Here is an 18,436-nt window from a genome sequence, read left to right as displayed (position 1 = left end):
AGCAGGGTGGGTGTGACAGCCGTTACTGTCCCTTAGATGGGCATATTATTGCCATATTGTATGTCCCCAGACGTGCTGATAAAATGGGAACAGTGAAATTTGTATTTGTTCAGCAATAGGAACTTTAGGGCAGTGGCATACGGGGAGCTTATTCGCCCCACAACAAATCTTTGCACTGCAATGTCCTGAAGTTGCCCAAAGTTTCCTCTCAAGACAAATTCGGTCGACTTTGGGACTTCCCAGCAACGTGTATGCCATCCCACCAACAAATTTACATTCTAGCTGGTGGGATGGCATTGCAGGAAGATAAGTCGCCCGTGACAACAAAGATTTGTCGTGAGGCGACTAATCTCCCCGTGTACCACTGCCCTTATATGTGGCACATGATTAGGCGAATTGTTGGAAAAATCCATCATGATTGGTACCACAGTTTTTTAGAAGATTTAGAGTAAAGTGTACTTAAAAACTGCATTTCTATTGACAGTTTAAGTGTCAAGGGTGCCATTGACTGCTGATTCTCTAGCTGTGTTGGGCTGTAAAGAAAATGAGCAGCTTGTCCCAACACACCACACGTCTCTTTGACTGATGGGACACTGAGAGTATTGTTGCATGCTTTTCTCGTTGAAAAACAGTATCAGAATCTCCTGGCAAGTTGATGAGAATCAAATTAAAATCACCATCCTCTTATACTTTTAATGTAAATCTCATTAGTGGAAAAATGTTCTGTTGCCTTCAGATTGCTAGTAGGTCTCCTTCAAGCTTAGAGATCTCTAGTATCTCTGTGGATGAGGACTGATTCATAATTAGCTATGCTGGGGGAAACTGCCCCTATCCATCACAACCCAACACAACCAACAGATTAGCAGCAGCCTATGCATGAAGCATTCCTATTATTAATACTGTTTACACATGGTTAATGTTATTGTGGATTTTTTTGAGCTAAATAACTGTCCAAAAATGTAATTTTATATCCACCCACAATATGACTGGCACATTAAATATCTATAGATCACTGTGCTATATAGTCATATATTTAACCTCTTTGTTATTATTACAGGTCAACTTTGTGGCTTGCCAATTGGTTGCCCTTTTGGTTGCATTTTGGTTTCGCATTTATCTGAATCCCAGTAATGCACATCCTGCTGTCCGTCATGCATTTGCCACCTTCGTTGGAGTCTACTTTGCTGTTTTTTGCTTTGGATGGTAAGTGGCAAAAAATTATTGTGATATCGGAAAATGGGGTTTAGTGTAACAAAGCAGTAAGATAACAGACAGTTTGTATTTTTTTTCCTGTCTCCTAAAAAGCTACTTCATCTAAGGTATGCCATGTGAAATGGCTGTGAATTCCCCTTACTGCTTATACATATATACAAGTACGGGACCTTTTATCCAGAATGCTTGGGACCTGGGGTTTCTGGATAAGGGGTCTTTCCTGTAATTTGGATCTCCATACCTTAAGTCTACTAAAAAATAATTTAACCATGAATAAAACCCAATAGGATTGTTTTGCTTTCAATAAGGATTAATTATATCTTACTTGGATTCAAGTACAGGTATAGGACCTGTTATCCAGAATGCTCGGGACCCAGGGCTTTAAGGCTTAGGGATATTTCTGTAATTTTTATCTCCATACCTTAAGTCTACTGAAAATCATTTAAACCCAATAGGATTGTTTTGCCTCCAATAAGGAATACTTATATCTTAATTGGGATCAAGTACAAGCTCCTGTTTTATTATTACAGAGAAAAGGAAAATCATTTTTAAAAATTAGAATTATTTTCTTATGGAGTCTATGGGAGAGTATATTTTTGTAGATATTATTGCATTGCTGAAGGAACAAACCACACCCTAGAGAGATTTAACTGTCCCTTTCATGGATCAATTTTTTAGGCCGAAGAGCAGAAACAAAAAGAAAATTGCTATGCTTTATTTATGTAGTGAAGCTAATATTTTTGGGATTTGCAGTAAAGTATGACTTATTAAATCTAAGTAGGCATCGGATCTAATATCTGTGATGCTTGGTGTTTTACTATTACTACTGTTTTAGTTTCCTTTTCAATTATGGATATTTCTGCCTTTTATTAATGCTTTAATATGTTTTCTATTAAATACTGTTCCTCTTTTACAACTGTGCCAGTGTTCTTTGGCTTCCTGTTTAGGATAATTATTTCACTTAAAGATAAACCGTTTTTTGCAGGCTTAGGGCCAGTTGCACACGTTACACCCATGTTTTCTAAGCACTGATGGGCATGGCAAAGTGAAAGCAGCCCCCCAGGAAATTAATTCACAAGGGCATTGTAAAAAATATATTTTATCTGGTCATTACTATATGTTTGTCACCTAGTTAAATGCAGTGTGACAGATGGACTGTTGTTACCAATTTGTTTCTAAAATTTGACTGACAAATTGAAAGAGAGTTTTTTAGTCATTAAAAGATGAACTGAAGTGACTACCAAAACTGTCACATGACCTTACAGTCTCTGGGGACAAAAAAAGAAAACTGCTCAGTCTCATACCATATTCTTTCATAGGACCCAAACTATTAGTCTTTTTTATAGTATAGGTATATAAGAAGTCATTAGGCCAAGTGCTTTTATTCAAGTCATGGTTAAACTCTGAATTCACTTCTAATAACCTTGTACTTTGCAGCAGGGATGAATTATTTTTTTATGATGGAGACATTTCAATGAGTCATATGACCCAAATTATATGACTAAGTTCTAATGTAACTGATTTCATTACTGTTTATAAGAATCCTGTTCTACAGGTTATTCATGGCTTGTGTATTTATATTTTTTTTTTTTACTCTTGTGAAATTAGTCAAATATTTATAGTAGTACTTAAAACTTGGGAGACTGGATAGTTTACCTTACAAAAGATTGTTTAGTGATTCACAAGATTACTAAAAACCTGTGTACAATTAAGAGAACTGGAAAAGTGTACTTAAGGTTTGGGACTGTTCATTGCATTTATGGGGCATTTACTGTCAGGAGAATTGTGAGATAGAATAGTATATGATGTACTGTCATATACACTGTGCTGCCTGGTACACTGAGGTGGTTGTGCAGTGTAGACCATGTACCACTAGGAGGGGAGCTTGTAATGTGCTGTAGCGGCACTTGTATATCTGCAGTTACATTTAGTAAACTAGCTCTGTAACACTGAAAATATCCTGATTTAATTGTTGATGGGCCCTGTCTTTAAGATTTATGTTGGGCCGCAGTTGCCTCAGGTCAATAATGGTTACACAGCTACAGCAGTAAATGTCTGATTAAATATAACTAATATAATATAGCTAAGCCCATCCAAACACTATAATAACTAAACCTTGAGAAACAGTAGAACTGACTATGCTGTTTTGTTTTAGGTACTCTTTGCACATATTCACACTGGTACTCCTGTGCTACTGCATCATGATTACAGCAAGTGTTTCAAATGTGCACAGGTAAGATATACACATATTTGTAAATATTTCATTTGCGAGAATGCGGGGCTTTGGATGTCTGTAACAGCTACTATATTCCACTGTGTATTCTTTACATAATAGTTTGCTTTGAATGTATTTATGTACATTTATTTATAAAGCTCTACTAGGATACACAGCACTATACCATTTTACAGTGAAGAAAAGTACAAATGGAGAATAAACAATACAGTAGATAGATGGATGGATAAGTATAGATAGATTAAGTGCCATGGGTAAGAGACACATTAGGAAGGAAGTCCCTGCCCTGTGGATTTCCCAATCTCAGTGGTGAAACAATGTGTTCTTATCTACATAAGGATATAAATGCCACGTTTTTTGTATAACTCTTAAAATAGCTTTCATACATGATATTTTGGGAGACTGTGGAAAGAAAATCAGGTTTTCTTCGCTAGGCTAGGCGCTCCCCACAGTTTAAAGGATTCCAGTGTGTTGTTGGGGGGCACAAGCAGCCCATTCAGTGTATACAGCAGGGGTAGGGAACCTATGGCTCTGGAGCCAGATGTGGCTCTTTTGATGGCTGCATCTGGCTCGATGCCAAATCTTTAATTAAAAAAAAAAATAACGGGGGCGTGGCCTGCGCACGGCGTATAGAAGACGTGTTCTAAGCCTTAGAACACGTCTTCTATCCGCCGAGCGCAGGCCACGCCCTCCGCATCGCATCCACAACCGGCATCCTTGGGACCCACCCTACCTTGCCCCTGCACTCGGCGGATAGAAGACATGTTCTAAGCCTTAGAACACATCTTCTATCCCCCGAGCGCAGGCCACGCCCTCCTCTGCATTGCATCCAGCATCCTTGGCACCCACCGTGCCTTGCCCCGCCGCATCCGAGGCCAAACATATTGTATGGCTCTCACGGAATTACATTTTAAAATATGTGGTGTTTATGGCTCTCCCAGCCAAAAAGGTTCCCGACCCCTGGTATACAAGGTAGGAAAATGCACTTGACTGCCACTGCCAGTATTTGGGATTTAAGTGGCATTACATGGCTGTACAACCAAAAGGAAAGCACTCAGAACTTGCAACAAAGGTTCTGTTCTTTTTTTAAACATCTGGCTATAAGTATCTCTGCAAGATTAATTTGCACAAATGGTGTGGCACTTATACCATAAAAGTTCTAACACTTTTTGGCTTCAATAATAATAATAATTAGGGATGCACCAAATCCCAGATTGGGTTCGGGATTCGGCCCAAATCCAGCCTTTTTTTAAAGGATTCGGATTCAGTTGGGGATTCGGCAGAATCCGTCTGGGTGGGTTCAGGGGTTCGTCTGAACTCGAAAAATTGGGTTCGGTGCATCCCTAGTAATAATATATTGTGGAAATACTCATTTTTTTATTGGTAGGCAAGTGGGTTTCTAATGCAGAGTGTAAGATTTAATATAAATATAATATTAATAATAATATTATTCAACCCACTTACTAGCGTCATAGTTCTTTTGAGTAACAGACATTATCCACACCAATAAGTGTATATAAAAGGGAAAATACTTTAATAATAAATCAATTGATTGTTACATTTGTGTGATTAAACTAAAGATATTTACACTATTTACAGTTACAAATTAATTATACAAAACATTATTGTTACCACCAGTGTCAGCTTGTCTTCCCATCATGGCTGTCCTCTGTCCTCAAGCATCTCTGTAGTCCTCATATGCTTCCCCTGGTAACTTCAGATGCTGCTCTCCCTTCACTACTGTCCAGTCCACTTTTATACGCCTTTTCAGCCACTGCCCCCACATATCCAACTGATCAGATGGGGTTGATTAAAACCATACCTTGCCCATTGTTCAAAGACTGTTTCTTGCATCACTGTTTCAAGCAAGTTTCTTGTATACATAAATTAGTTTTTATGGCTCCTGTGGCCAACATACTGCCCAAATGCCATTCACATGCCCTTTGATATGGAGATTTGGCTTTGGGTATGACTTGGACAACTGTTTTTTAGTAGGCCTACATTACCCATATGACACGGTAGATCTAAACCCACACATACATATAAAAATATTGTAAACCAAGATGTTAATTTCTTACAAGAGAAAAGACTTTGCACACAGCCTTATGCATATACCCCACTTATACATACTGTATGCTTTATTTATATTGCCTGTTTATATTATACATAATTTACCTTTGACTTAGAATCAGTTTAGCTGTGTTTCATCTGTGAAGGCACGCAATGTCCATGTAAGGCCAGTGAGACTTAAGGTGGCCATACACGCACCGATAATATTGTACGAAACCTCGTTTCGTACGATATTCTGTGTGTGTATGGTATGTCAGCGAGTCGACCGATATCGCAGGAAGCTGCTGATATTGGCCGACTCGCCGATCGGACCAGTTTGAAAATTTTGATCGCGCGCCATAGAAGGCGCCTGACCAAAATCTCCCTTCAGCGCTGAATCGGTACCTCCTTACCTGCCGATTCAGCCCTGAATGGTGTGTGGCGGATCTGACGATGTTTCGTGCAACCGATCGCCACGTGTATGGCCAGCTTTAATGGTTAATCAGTGGTATGAAGCATGCTTTGTACAGTTTGTACAGTAGGCATTTTATATAAAAAATATATATTTCTGCATTGCGTAGATCCAAAACTGCTGTATTTTTGATTCTTTGTAACTATTTCCTGCAACATATATAAAATTATATTATTTATATATAAAATTATATAAAATTATAAATATAAATTATTTTGTGTTACTGCAGGTACTCATTCATAATGGCTATGGGCTACCTCACCCTGTGCCAGATAAACAGAGTGTATATATTTAACTATGGCATTCTCTCCACTGACTTTTCAGGGTAAGTGCACTTTTAATTAAACGTTGAACTGTTAAAATCCAAATATATTTTATGAATAACGGCAATATGATGTCACACCTTCTCTGATCATTCTTAAAGCCTCATTAATTTCAACTTATAACATGACGTCTGTGACAGGTGTTGTTCATGGGTCTATATGACCCCAAATGAATCATGGCAACCATAAAGTAACTGTTGTTTAGTTTCAGTGTAATGGTGGCCATACATCGGTCCTTTGGACTGATGTGGCAGCTTATCTGCACCTGTATGGGCACCCCCGATGGGCCTATCCAACCGATATCTGACCTACAATTGGCCAGCCCGGACAGCACCAGCCCGGAGTAGCTGCAGCGCTTCCTCCTTCCGTCTTCGCACGCGCATGCGCAGTACAGTGAAAAGCCGAACTTTAACAGAGAAGTCACTCTACTGCGCACGCTCCTGCCGTGTAGTCGGAAGGAGGAAGAGCTGCGCTACAGGTACCCCGGGCTGGTGCTGTTTTCTTCTAACAGGGGTACCAGCCTGGGGTACAAGGTAAGCGATTAAAGTCACTTGGGGGTGCCTAACATTTTGGTACCCCCAATTGACTTAGCCTTTCCTTGTCCTTTAATCGGGCAGGTTTAATTTTCCCATTGAATCTGGGACTGAATCAGCTCATTGATACAGTCCTCAGTCCGATGACCCATATACCTGCTATAGGTGTAAATACCCCCTTAGGTGGATGTATCAGGAGAAGATTGGGAAAAGATCTGCGGATTGTACCATTTATGGCCACTTTTAGGCCAAAGCAACAATTAATTTGGGCATGCATTTGCAGCCGTCTCAGCAGTCTTTGACACAAAACTGTATTCAGCAAGAGTCAGAATGGAATCTGTGAGCTGCCAAAGGGTGCTAACTGACAACACAACCACCGTTAATAAATGAATAAAGTAGAAGGTGCTCAGGAGTGACGTTTAACACACTTGCTACTTACAGACTCCATTTTGGTAAATGTTTGAGGCTTTAAATGTAGCCCCCTACCACTCAATGCCTTTGCTTCATACTACAGAAAAAGTGTAAGTGTATAAGACTGTATTAGCTTTTTCATTTATGCATCTTACTCCATTAAATATACAGTATGTGTTGCTATTACAGACCTCTGATGATTATTACTCAGAAGATCACTACATTGGCCTTCCAGTTGCATGATGGTAAGCTTTTACATTTGTTTATTAGGCTTTATGTAAGGTTAAGATATGAGTATTTATATTGATACATTTCCAGGTTTTAGATTCTGAGGAAAAATCGATCCACAGCTGCACTGTTCTGTTTTTCTGTTTGGTAATGGCTATAAACACAAAGAAAATATGATATAGACATAGAGTGATGCCTTTGATAATTGTCCAGATAAGCCTCAGCTCAGTTTTTTCTCCCAAGAAACAAAAGGTCCATAGGCCAGAAACAAATTCACATTCTCAAATACATTATACAGAATATTCCAGTTTGGTAAGATTCTTTCAAAGGCCACTTAATATGATATAAACTGTATATAAACTGTCTGCTTAAGTATTCCAAAGTTATAGTTTGCCTTTAATGTTGCTGGCAGTATGAGATACGTCGTGGCAGAAAAAGGCTTTAACTGCCAACAACGTGTCTCATACGTCGTCGGCAGATAAAGGCTACTCTCTGCAGCGGCGGCTGCAGACAGTTTCTAGCGATGACAGCCCCCTGTGCAACGTGGCAGGGGGGCTGTCATGATGGTCTTGCGACGCGATCGTCACAGGACCCTCCTAGAAGCAGTAGACGCGATTGCATCGCGCCTGCTGCTTCTTCCTGGTTCCTGCTTCCCCCCAGTGCCGGCCTCACTACTTCCTGCTCCAGGACTGCAGCGTTGAGGACAGAGCAGCGATTCTTGCTGCAGGACAGGTAAGATTGCTTTTTTTTTTTGCACTTACACACACACACTTACATACATTTACACACACTTACAACACAATATAGTAGTTTTTTTTTTTTTTTTTCATTTTGCACAGTTATATACACTGTCACACAACGTTTACATATGTTCACACACATGTATACACTTTTTTTTCCCATTTTCCCACTTTGTTTTTAGCTTCTTTTCCCTAAAAGCTGTTTAGTTTGACAGCGTGACTATTGGATCAGATATTCTGACTGCTAATTACACTGTCGTGTGACTTATTTTGTTGTTTCACTGATTTGCACAATTTTTGTGGTTTTATCGCATTTTTATCCCTGTATAAGTGTTCCTGATCTGTCTTTAGCATAGGTTTGCCGTGTGTAACTTTGGTGTACAAAAATAAGTTTACCTATTTTGAATTCATGAGAATGTGTACTTTACAAAAATATATGGTTTTCTGGGGGTCTGTGTATAGTTAGAGGGTGTTACGGCACATAATACGCTGTCAGGGGGCTCTGTATGCAAAAGTTGAGTTGGCAGGCGAGAAATCCATATGCGCTATTTTCATTTTGGGTTCAGTACATACCGCAGACTTTGGTATATCTCTGCATATGGGGCATCAAACTGTTTGGTAGACCTTAGGCGTTGCTATTTGGGGTGATTTGCCTTTGTAAGGGAGAAATTGTGTTAGATAAATGCAGCAAATTGCAACATTTTTAGGTGATTTTCTGAAATGTCATAAAAACCACTAAGTTTAGGAAAGCTTTGCAGATTGTTACTTTGGTGTAGAAAGGACTCTTTACCCATGTTGGATTTGTCAGAATGTGTACTTTCCAAAACTATTTGGTTTTCTGGGGGTCTCTGTATAGTTAGGGGGTGTTACGGCACATAATAGACTGACAGGGGGCTCTGTGTGCAAAAGCTGAGTTGGCAGGCGAGAAATCCATATGCGCTATTTTCATTTTGGGGTCAGCACATACCACAGACTTTGGTATATCTATGCATATTGGGCATCAAACTGTTAGTAGACCTTAGGTGTTCCTATTTGGGGTGATTTGCCTTTATCTGATTTTTATCAAGAAATTGTGAGAGATAAATGCGGCAAATTGCAACATTTTTATGCGATTTTCTGAAATGTAATACAAATCTGCAAACTTAGGAAAGCTTTATGGCTTGGTACTTTGGAGCAAAAAGAAATGTGTACCCATTATAGATTCGGGTGAATGTGTACTTTCCAAAAATATATGGCTTTCTGGGGTGAGTGTACATTTTTGTAGCATTATCCCACATAAAAGATATAAATGTGTTGATTTTGCAGGAGCTGAAATGATAGATCATATGGGGGTATGTTCCCATTGGGGCCCCTACAAGCCACATATTTAGGTAAACCTATACATATTGGGCATCAAACTGTTCAGTGGACCCCTGGTGTTCAAACTTAGGGTGTTTTATCTTGGTACCTAATGCTGTGTGGGAGCTAAGATGCTGCAAAGTGGAAGCTTTGAGGGGATTTTTGGAAATGTTCTCAAAACTGGCAACTTTAGGAATGCTTTACAGCTTGGTACTTTGGAGTAGAAAGACATGGGTACTCATTTTAGATTCGGGGGGATGTGTACTTTCCAAAAATATATGACTTTCTGGGGTGAGCATACTTTTTACTAGCTTTATCCCACATATAATGATGTAAATGTGCTGATTTTGCTGGAGCTGAAATGTCAGAAATAATTGATCATATGGGGGTATGTTCACATTGGGGCCCCTACATGCCACATACTTAGGTAAACCTATACATATTGGGCATCAAACTGTTCAGTGGACCCCTGGCGTTCACATTTAGGGTGTTTTATATTGGTACCTAATGCTATGTGGGAGATAAGATGCTGCTATCTAAATGTTGCATTTTCATTTCATGATTGTTACCCTTTAAATTTGCAAGGTTCGTAGTGGTGAGCACATCTTTTGCTTTTATTATTTCACTAAATTGAATCTAAGATCACTTGAGGTAAATAAATATTGCTAACTCTCTTGAATTAAATTGTATACAGGTTAACTGTAAAGTTATGTTTGGTTTTTCTCAAGTCCTTTGTGGGTTTTATGTCCTTAATTCATGTTTATATTCTTATTGTGACTTTTTTCCAGGTTTTGGAAGGAGTTTTAAAGTACTCTCCAAAGATCAACAACAGTATTCTATAAAGTAAGACTTTCCACATCCTCTTCCAGTGTTTTGGGGGTCTACCAAAAGGAACACAAAATAGGTGCATAGACTGAATCTCAGGAAGAGATCATTTGGTCAGTCCCAGCAAGCATGAGTCTTGGTAACACTGTGCATGAGCAGAATGATGTAGACGGCATAACACTGTTTCTAATGTGGTACAAGAGTATTCCTACTAGGTGGGCAGAATGCTTGCAACCATAGCTTTATGGGTAATGCCAGGGGTCATATTGCACAGGTGATTATTGCCTAAAAACATATACTTCTGCATTACAGGTAGTAATTACCCATTCCAGTTGATTCTGCGCTTTCCATTTAAGTCATCAGTGAACTGTGACAGTTTGCTGCAATTTGTTCCACTGTTCCATGTAGTGTCAATCAAAACTTGCCCACCCCAAATGTTGGGCCTCAAAATGGGGTCTGCCTCAAACAAATGCCACTGCTTTAGAGATGAGAATTAATCTGATCACCCATGCAAATAATTTTTATTCTTCCTCTTAATGATAGTATGTGTGTGTGTTTTTCCTTCCTAAGTAGTTTGGCCAATCAACCTCCGGTGCAAGAATACCAAAGTTTATAGGCATAAAAAACCCAGGCTACCTGATATCTCAATTCAGAAAGTATATTGTTCAGTTGCCACTCTGGAATTTAGTCTGTGTAGTGTGCACATTAATATGTGTGGCTATGTTGTACTTATATTACTCAGGTGAGATTTTCTTGCTGTTTTTGCTGCCCCATTTCTTGCCAGCTTTAGGGTAGTATGGTCAGAGTTATTTAAATATTATGCCCCAGTTTTACATGATTTTAGTCTTACTGATAAAAACTGTAAGACTAAAATCATGTAAAACTGGGAAGGTGTGCTCAAATATCACAATGGTTATTGTAGATGCTAACTATAGTTTATGCTTTATTATATAGATTAGATAACCTCTTTGAGTTCCACAATTCATGCAAAAATGGCAACACAACATGAATGTTATTTTTGAAAATGCATACATTTACCATGTTCTTTTTGCATAGTTTGTAATAGGAAAATTTTAAAATGCATTCCATGCCTTTATGAGCATAACATCTAAATGCTTTTAACTTCACAGGAAGAAACCCTCATTCTTGGAATACTTGAGCTATCACCTCAATTTTATGAGTGTTCTTGCTGGACCATGCAGCAATTTTCAGGATTATATTGCATTCATCGAAGGGCGACATATCCAATCAAAGCTCCTTAATTCTAAAGGAAATGGATACACTAAACTTCCAAACCCATCTCCAAATGTGAGTACATCGGAAAGATACTTTATTTAGAATGCATATTCTACTTAAGCAATAAAAACTAGGATATAATAAAATGTTTTTAAAGACTTTTCTTTGAATGCAAATCATAGAGCATGTATAGAGCTAAAACCAGATCCTGGGGCAAGCACTGTTTTCTGCAAAATGACCTTATTGTGTCCTTACAATGTCACATCCTGAATCTCCATACAAATGAACAATTATTTATTCATGCTGATGGCAAGTTGGCTACATAGCTTTCCAGTTTAATAATACAAAATGTATTATTTTGCATTATGTCTGTCATAGGTGTTGTGCATATTTAGTACTGTTCAGGCTATTAAGGCAGTGGTTACACTTGATTTAAAAACCCCAGAGGCAGGATAATGTGCATAATACACATTTTTGGATTTTATTATTCCTGCAGTGTCCACTTTAATACACTTACTAGCTTCTTATATGTCTTTTTAAATATTGTGTTTTCTAAAATTATAAGAGTTTTATTTGGCACATTGCGATTTGTACAACAATGCTTGGTAAAAATTCACACTGTTTTAAGAGATTGAACATGTTATACTATATATGGATTAATAGTAGTGACAGCTAGGATAATCTAATTTTTTAGTGCTTTTATGGTAGAGTTAAGCTGACTGTATGTATTAATTTTTGCTCATTTGGCTAGGTCATTAAGTAGGCCAAATGATGCTGATATAAACACATGATACATGACCTTGGGACTGGATCACATGGAGCCTGTGCAAGATCATTATGGATTGCATTCTCAGACCTATGTAGGCATACAGTGCTCAAACTCATCCAGGCGTTGGCTTTGATTTGCAGATGTCTGCCAGATATATGCATCTTAATATATATATTTTTAAAGACACATTTATAATAATATTTAAATTTGCTGGTAGTGGTTGGCCCAGCTCAGGAAACAAGCATCCTGATGACTTTGCACAGTGCCATGGTGGATGTCATCAAACCTAGTTGTAACCATATTTTGTATAATCTCTATGAATAGGTGCTTTTTATCTTAAAGGAAAACGAAAGGCAAAATCACTTGGGGGTGCCAAAATGTTAGGCACCCCCAAGGGACTTTAACCGCTTACCTCGTACCCCGGGCTGGTGCCCCTGTTAGGAGAAAACAGCACCAGCCCGGGCACCTGGAGCGGATCGCTTCCTTCTCCCTGCTTCCGTTGCTGAAATGCCAGCGGTGGGCGCATGCGCAGTAGAGTGAAAAGCCGACTTTAATGTTTAAGTTCGGCTTTTCACTCTACTGCGCATGCGCGCCCAGCGAATCAGGAAGAAGGAAGCGCCGGCAGCTACCCCGGGCTGGTGCTGTTCCCTCCTCACAGGGGCACCAGCCCGGGGTAAAAGGTAGGTGGTCAAAGTCACTTGGGGGTGCCTAACATTTTGGCACCCCCAAGTGACTTTGACTTTCTTTTTCCTTTAAGCTAAACTGTACCTTTACTGTGTCCATTAATAAAATTAAGAGGAAAATAAATAAAATAGTGTGTGCATTTAAAACAAATCATTCTATGTTTTTCCTTTGAGAAGCTTTCAAAATTAAAATAAAAACTAATAAAACTTTGATAGAACCATTACGGAGCAAACTGAGCAGACTTGTGCCATGCCCTGAATGATATTTCTGAGAGCAGGAAGTCTGATATAGAAGAACACGTGTACACAAAAGAAGACAAGAAATCCCATGTTTCTTGTCTTTAGACCTTTGTGATAAAGTTTACCTAGTTTTTACCTTTCCTTTAAGGGCTCTGGCACACGGGGGAGATTAGTCGCCCGCGATAAAACTCCCTGTTCGCGGGCGACTAATCTCCCCGAGTTGCCTACCCCTGCCATCCCACCGGCGAACATGTAAGTCGCCGGCGGGATGGCAGACGTGGCGGTGCGATTTCCGGAAATCCGTCTTTTTCGGCGATTTGCGCGAAATCGCGCCGCCGCGTCTGCCATCCCGCCGGCGACTTACATGTTCGCCGGTGGGATGGCAGGGGTAGGCAACTCGGGGAGATTAGTCGCCCGCGAACAGGGAGTTAATCGCGGGCGACTAATCTCCCCCGTGTGCCAGAGCCCTAAACTGTTGTGGTTCTTTTACTGATCCTGGTGGTGATATCACAGGTCAGGGGATTATTATTGGGAAATGCGCCAGTAAGCATTTTCCAGACATAATTGTTTGACCTGGTTTTGCACAGACAAGATCAGCTCAGTGATAGTCTATAGTTCAGTTTTTGCCACATGGCCATAAGCTAAAGATTGTTTAGGTGGCAAAATATGCTGTGTGCCGTTGCCCTTATTCATACATAACACCAAATGCTGCTGTAAAAAAAACTGTGTCCACAGTTAACTACAGAAATGTTTTTTTTGTTTTTATTATAGCTAGCCTAATTAAGAGAGCTTAGCTTTGCTGATTCAAAATACTTATGCAGGACATGTATAAGCTATTTTTTTTCTTAAGCTGTTTTGAGTTATAAACTCATTTCTATGTTATACTTTCAGGAAGTGGTTATATACAAGCTGTGCATTGCTGCAGCATCTCTTGCTGTTTTTATGACATTTACCAAGGCCTTCCCCATTTTGTATGTAGTTGATGAAACATTTATGAACACGGTCCCATTCTTGAAAAGGTTGGGTTATTTCTACATTGCAACACAGGCCTGCAAGCCAAAGTATTACTTTGCATGGACGCTAGGTAAGTCTCATCTGTTTTTTATTGTTAGCTTGCATTCAAATTGTATAGTATAAAATATGCTGCTGAAAATGTAATCCATGTATTACAATTTTAATACCCTGAGATGTATTAACAGACAGTATGTTACAGAGTTCTTTTGATCTTCTTCAAATTATTAATAAGTACAGTTAAGTGTTGTGTATGCTATCATAAACTAACTGCAAGTTAAGATAGCGTGGACTCATGTGTAAAACATCCTCATTTCCAAACTATATATAAACATATCTTAGCTGTAAATGTAAAATACATCTGCCATATGTTGAGACATTGAAAATGACTTGAATACAGATATTGACAAGAATACTTGGACAAAAGTTTGGTTAGTACACCCCACTTGTGTCTATGTTCTCATATTTCATTCCTGGAGACCTCCTCACAATTGTAAATGGTTCCAACCTTTCTGCACAATATAAACTCTTGTTTTATTTCTGGCACTGTGGGAAGGGTACCGTGCTACATATATCGGGAACTGTACTTTGGTCAAAAGGTTTTGCATACAAGTAAACATGACAGTCCACTCAGTAACACAAATAACTTTGAAAAAAGAACAAGAAGCTCTATTAAATGAAAAAAATAAATCTTGATATTAATCCTGAAAACAGCTTTAATTGGCAATAATTTCTTAGCAATTAAAATAATTATTGCTGCATTGGAAGTCTTTTACTCTTTTAATATCCCACTTTAAACATAACCTAAATTGTTTTATGGTAAACAACAAATTATCAAGTAAAAACATGACAAAGTTATCACTCCACATTTTCTACATATACTGAGGGTACTTCCATTCTAGTCCGGAAATCATAGTTACATAGTTACATAGTTACATAGGGTTGAAAAAAGACCTGTGTCCATCAAGTTCAACCCATCCAAGTAAACCCAGCACACCTAACCCACACCTACCAATCTATACACTCACATACATAAACTATAAATACAACCACTAGTACTAACTGTAGATATTAGTATCACAATAGTACTGAGGGTACTTCCATTCTAGTCCGGAAATCAACTGTATTTCAACCCCTTAATATACAAACAGACCCGCGTGGGTGATAGGTATTTGTCTACTGTTTACTAAATGCTACTGCAGTTATATTAGCAAATATATACATCCCCCCCCATACTCGGACGTCTGTATTCAAAATTGGCTGCCTTTGTAGCATCATACCCTCATGCCCAAGTAATATGTGCAGGGGACTTTAACTCAACACCCCATCCGCAAAAGGACAGACTCTGTAAAAGTATACCAACCACGATTCCCCCCCCCCCCTCTAATTTGATGGCCCTAACAATGGCAATGGGTTTAACAGAAGGATGGAGACACCTGCACCCCAATGATTTACACTACTCCTGTTTTTCTACATCTCACCTTTTTCTCTCACATATTGACCTAATATTTGTGTCTAAAGGTGTACTAGCAGGTCTAAGTGAATCTGTATATTTACCTAGAGGTATATCGGACCATGCTCCACTACTAACCAACTGGGAAAATCTGAAAACTAACACACATAGGAGATGGTCCCTTAACCCAGCATGGTTAGATATTCTAGACATAGATGAACAACTTGGGAGTACAATAGGAGAATTCCTTGTACATTGGAAAATCTAATACATAAAACTAGAGGAGCTCCCAAAAAACAAGAAAAAATATGGGAAAAACGGCTAGAAAAATCCACTTAGGTAGATATAGGTGGTATTTTAATAAAGCATTTTAAGATAATATGTTAGTAAACTGTAATTTGTGTCAACATCCTGAGGGAAAAGGTCAGAAATGAACGGGGGAAAGGAAAATGGTTACAAATGAAAAAGTCACAATGTATTTTCAAATGCAACATAACTCGCAATTTTTGTCACTGCAAAACTTGTCTTATGCTAGAACCTTATTACATTGCGTAACTCTGCCTCATAATGTGATGTATATATGCTGAAACTGCTGTAAATTCTTCTCAATAAACTTGCCTGAATTAAAAAAAAAAAAAAAAAAACATGACAAAGCTTTTAAAACTTGCATACTCAGCCAGGACCATAACACACCGTGAATGGTTCCCCTGGGGCTCACTTGAACCAATTAAATGTCCAGTAAAGCACTTCACTAGTGTGGAGGTACTGAGGATAGTGATTATATTTACCCAGGCACTCCTTGTTAAATAAACTCACTAATCCTAGACTATTCCTGCCTTACAGTACCGACAGCTGTGCTGATGTCTCGATGTCTAAAGGTCCCCATACAGGCCCGACAGGCCTGCCCGACCGAGATCTGGCCTAATACATAAAACTAGAGGAGCTCCCAAAAAACAAGAAAAAATATGGGAAAAACGGCTAGAAAAATCCACTTAGGTAGATATAGGTGGTATTTTAATAAAGCATTTTAAGATAATATGTTAGTAAACTGTAATTTGTGTCAACATCCTGAGGGAAAAGGTCAGAAATGAACGGGGGAAAGGAAAATGGTTACAAATGAAAAAGTCACAATGTATTTTCAAATGCAACATAACTCGCAATTTTTGTCACTGCAAAACTTGTCTTATGCTAGAACCTTATTACATTGCGTAACTCTGCCTCATAATGTGATGTATATATGCTGAAACTGCTGTAAATTCTTCTCAATAAACTTGCCTGAATTAAAAAAAAAAAAAAAAAAACATGACAAAGCTTTTAAAACTTGCATACTCAGCCAGGACCATAACACACCGTGAATGGTTCCCCTGGGGCTCACTTGAACCAATTAAATGTCCAGTAAAGCACTTCACTAGTGTGGAGGTACTAAGGATAGTGATTATATTTACCCAGGCACTCCTTGTTAAATAAACTCACTAATCCTAGACTATTCCTGCCTTACAGTACCGACAGCTGTGCTGATGTCTCGATGTCTAAAGGTCCCCATACAGGCCCGACAGGCCTGCCCGACCGAGATCTGGCCTGAAATCGGATCGGGCAGGTTAGAAAATCTGGTCGGATCGGGGACCGCATTGGCTGGTTGATGCGGTCCCCAAACCGACTTTGCCATTGCCCGTTGTTGTAATTCGATCGTTTGGCCCCAGGGCCAAACGATCGTATTACCCTGGTTTCTCCCGATATCGCCCACCCGTATGTGGGGGATATCGGGAGAAGATCCGCTCGCTTGGCGACATCCCCAAGCGAGCGGATCTTATAGTGTATGGGGACCTTAAGTGATCCTCTTTGGTGCATGTGTGCAGTACTGTTACTCTACTGCGCATTGGGACAGCACAGAGGATCTCTGGGGCATCAGGAAAGATGGCGGTGCAACTTGGATTGCCACCTAGCTGGTATTTCACTGGTCTAGCTGGTAAAATAACAGCCAGGGCCATTATTAGAAATTTAACATCAATGTATTTGCGAATGTATTTATATATTCTGCCTCCAAACCCACGTACAATCCAGCAGTGGCAACCCTAAGTGCAGCAATAAATATACCCCAGGCCAAAGCACTTTCCAGTGGACAGAAGTGCCGGCCATCATGCTGTCTGCATATTCTCAACCCAGGAGATACCAAACAGGGGATAATAAAAAATTGTATGTATGTAGATTTTATGTTTGCATGTATATTTTATGTGGTCAGTTACACAAGATTTGACATATTCCAACAAGATTGACCTGTTCCTAATTATATTTCTTTTTTTTTTAGCTGATGCAGTTAACAATGCTGCTGGTTATGGTTTTAATGGAGTGGATGAGAAGGGAAAGTTTCGTTGGGATCTGATTTCCAATTTGAATATCTGGAACATTGAGGTGGGCTTAATCATACGTTAATCTTTGTATGGGAGTAATGGAAAGTAAATTGTGTACTAAAATTAAAAATGTGCACTAAAATTGTCAGACTGCGTATGTGGAAGGTATTTTATTGATAAATAAAACAAAAAGGCTAATTTAGAAACTGACTGTCAAGTGCCAAAAAAATCCACAAACTTAGGGGCACATTTACTAACCCACGAACGGGCCGAATGCGTCCGATTGCGTTTTTTTCGTAATGATCTGTAATTTTGCAATTTTTTCGGCGTCT

At 39.1% G+C, this 18,436-nt stretch overlaps 1 protein-coding gene across 1 annotated transcript in view; it reads left to right on the top strand.

The window, feature by feature from the left end:
* The window catches only part of mboat1 (membrane bound O-acyltransferase domain containing 1), a 54,586-nt gene that overhangs the window by 22,631 nt on the left and 13,519 nt on the right, over positions 1-18,436 (top strand). The window contains exons 2-9 of the mRNA XM_002940300.5: positions 1,058-1,203; positions 3,368-3,445; positions 6,196-6,291; positions 7,423-7,478; positions 10,328-10,382; positions 11,495-11,672; positions 14,184-14,376; positions 18,062-18,165. Of these exons, the coding sequence (XP_002940346.1) occupies positions 1,058-1,203; positions 3,368-3,445; positions 6,196-6,291; positions 7,423-7,478; positions 10,328-10,382; positions 11,495-11,672; positions 14,184-14,376; positions 18,062-18,165 (906 nt within the window). The remainder of the gene's footprint in view (positions 1-1,057; positions 1,204-3,367; positions 3,446-6,195; positions 6,292-7,422; positions 7,479-10,327; positions 10,383-11,494; positions 11,673-14,183; positions 14,377-18,061; positions 18,166-18,436) is intronic.

The sequence above is a fragment of the Xenopus tropicalis genome, chromosome 6, assembly GCF_000004195.4.
Source record: "Xenopus tropicalis strain Nigerian chromosome 6, UCB_Xtro_10.0, whole genome shotgun sequence".
NCBI classification, from domain to species: domain Eukaryota; kingdom Metazoa; phylum Chordata; class Amphibia; order Anura; family Pipidae; genus Xenopus; species Xenopus tropicalis.
The sequence above is the reverse complement of the archived record's forward strand: the minus strand, read 5'-3'. Positions and strand labels throughout refer to the sequence as shown.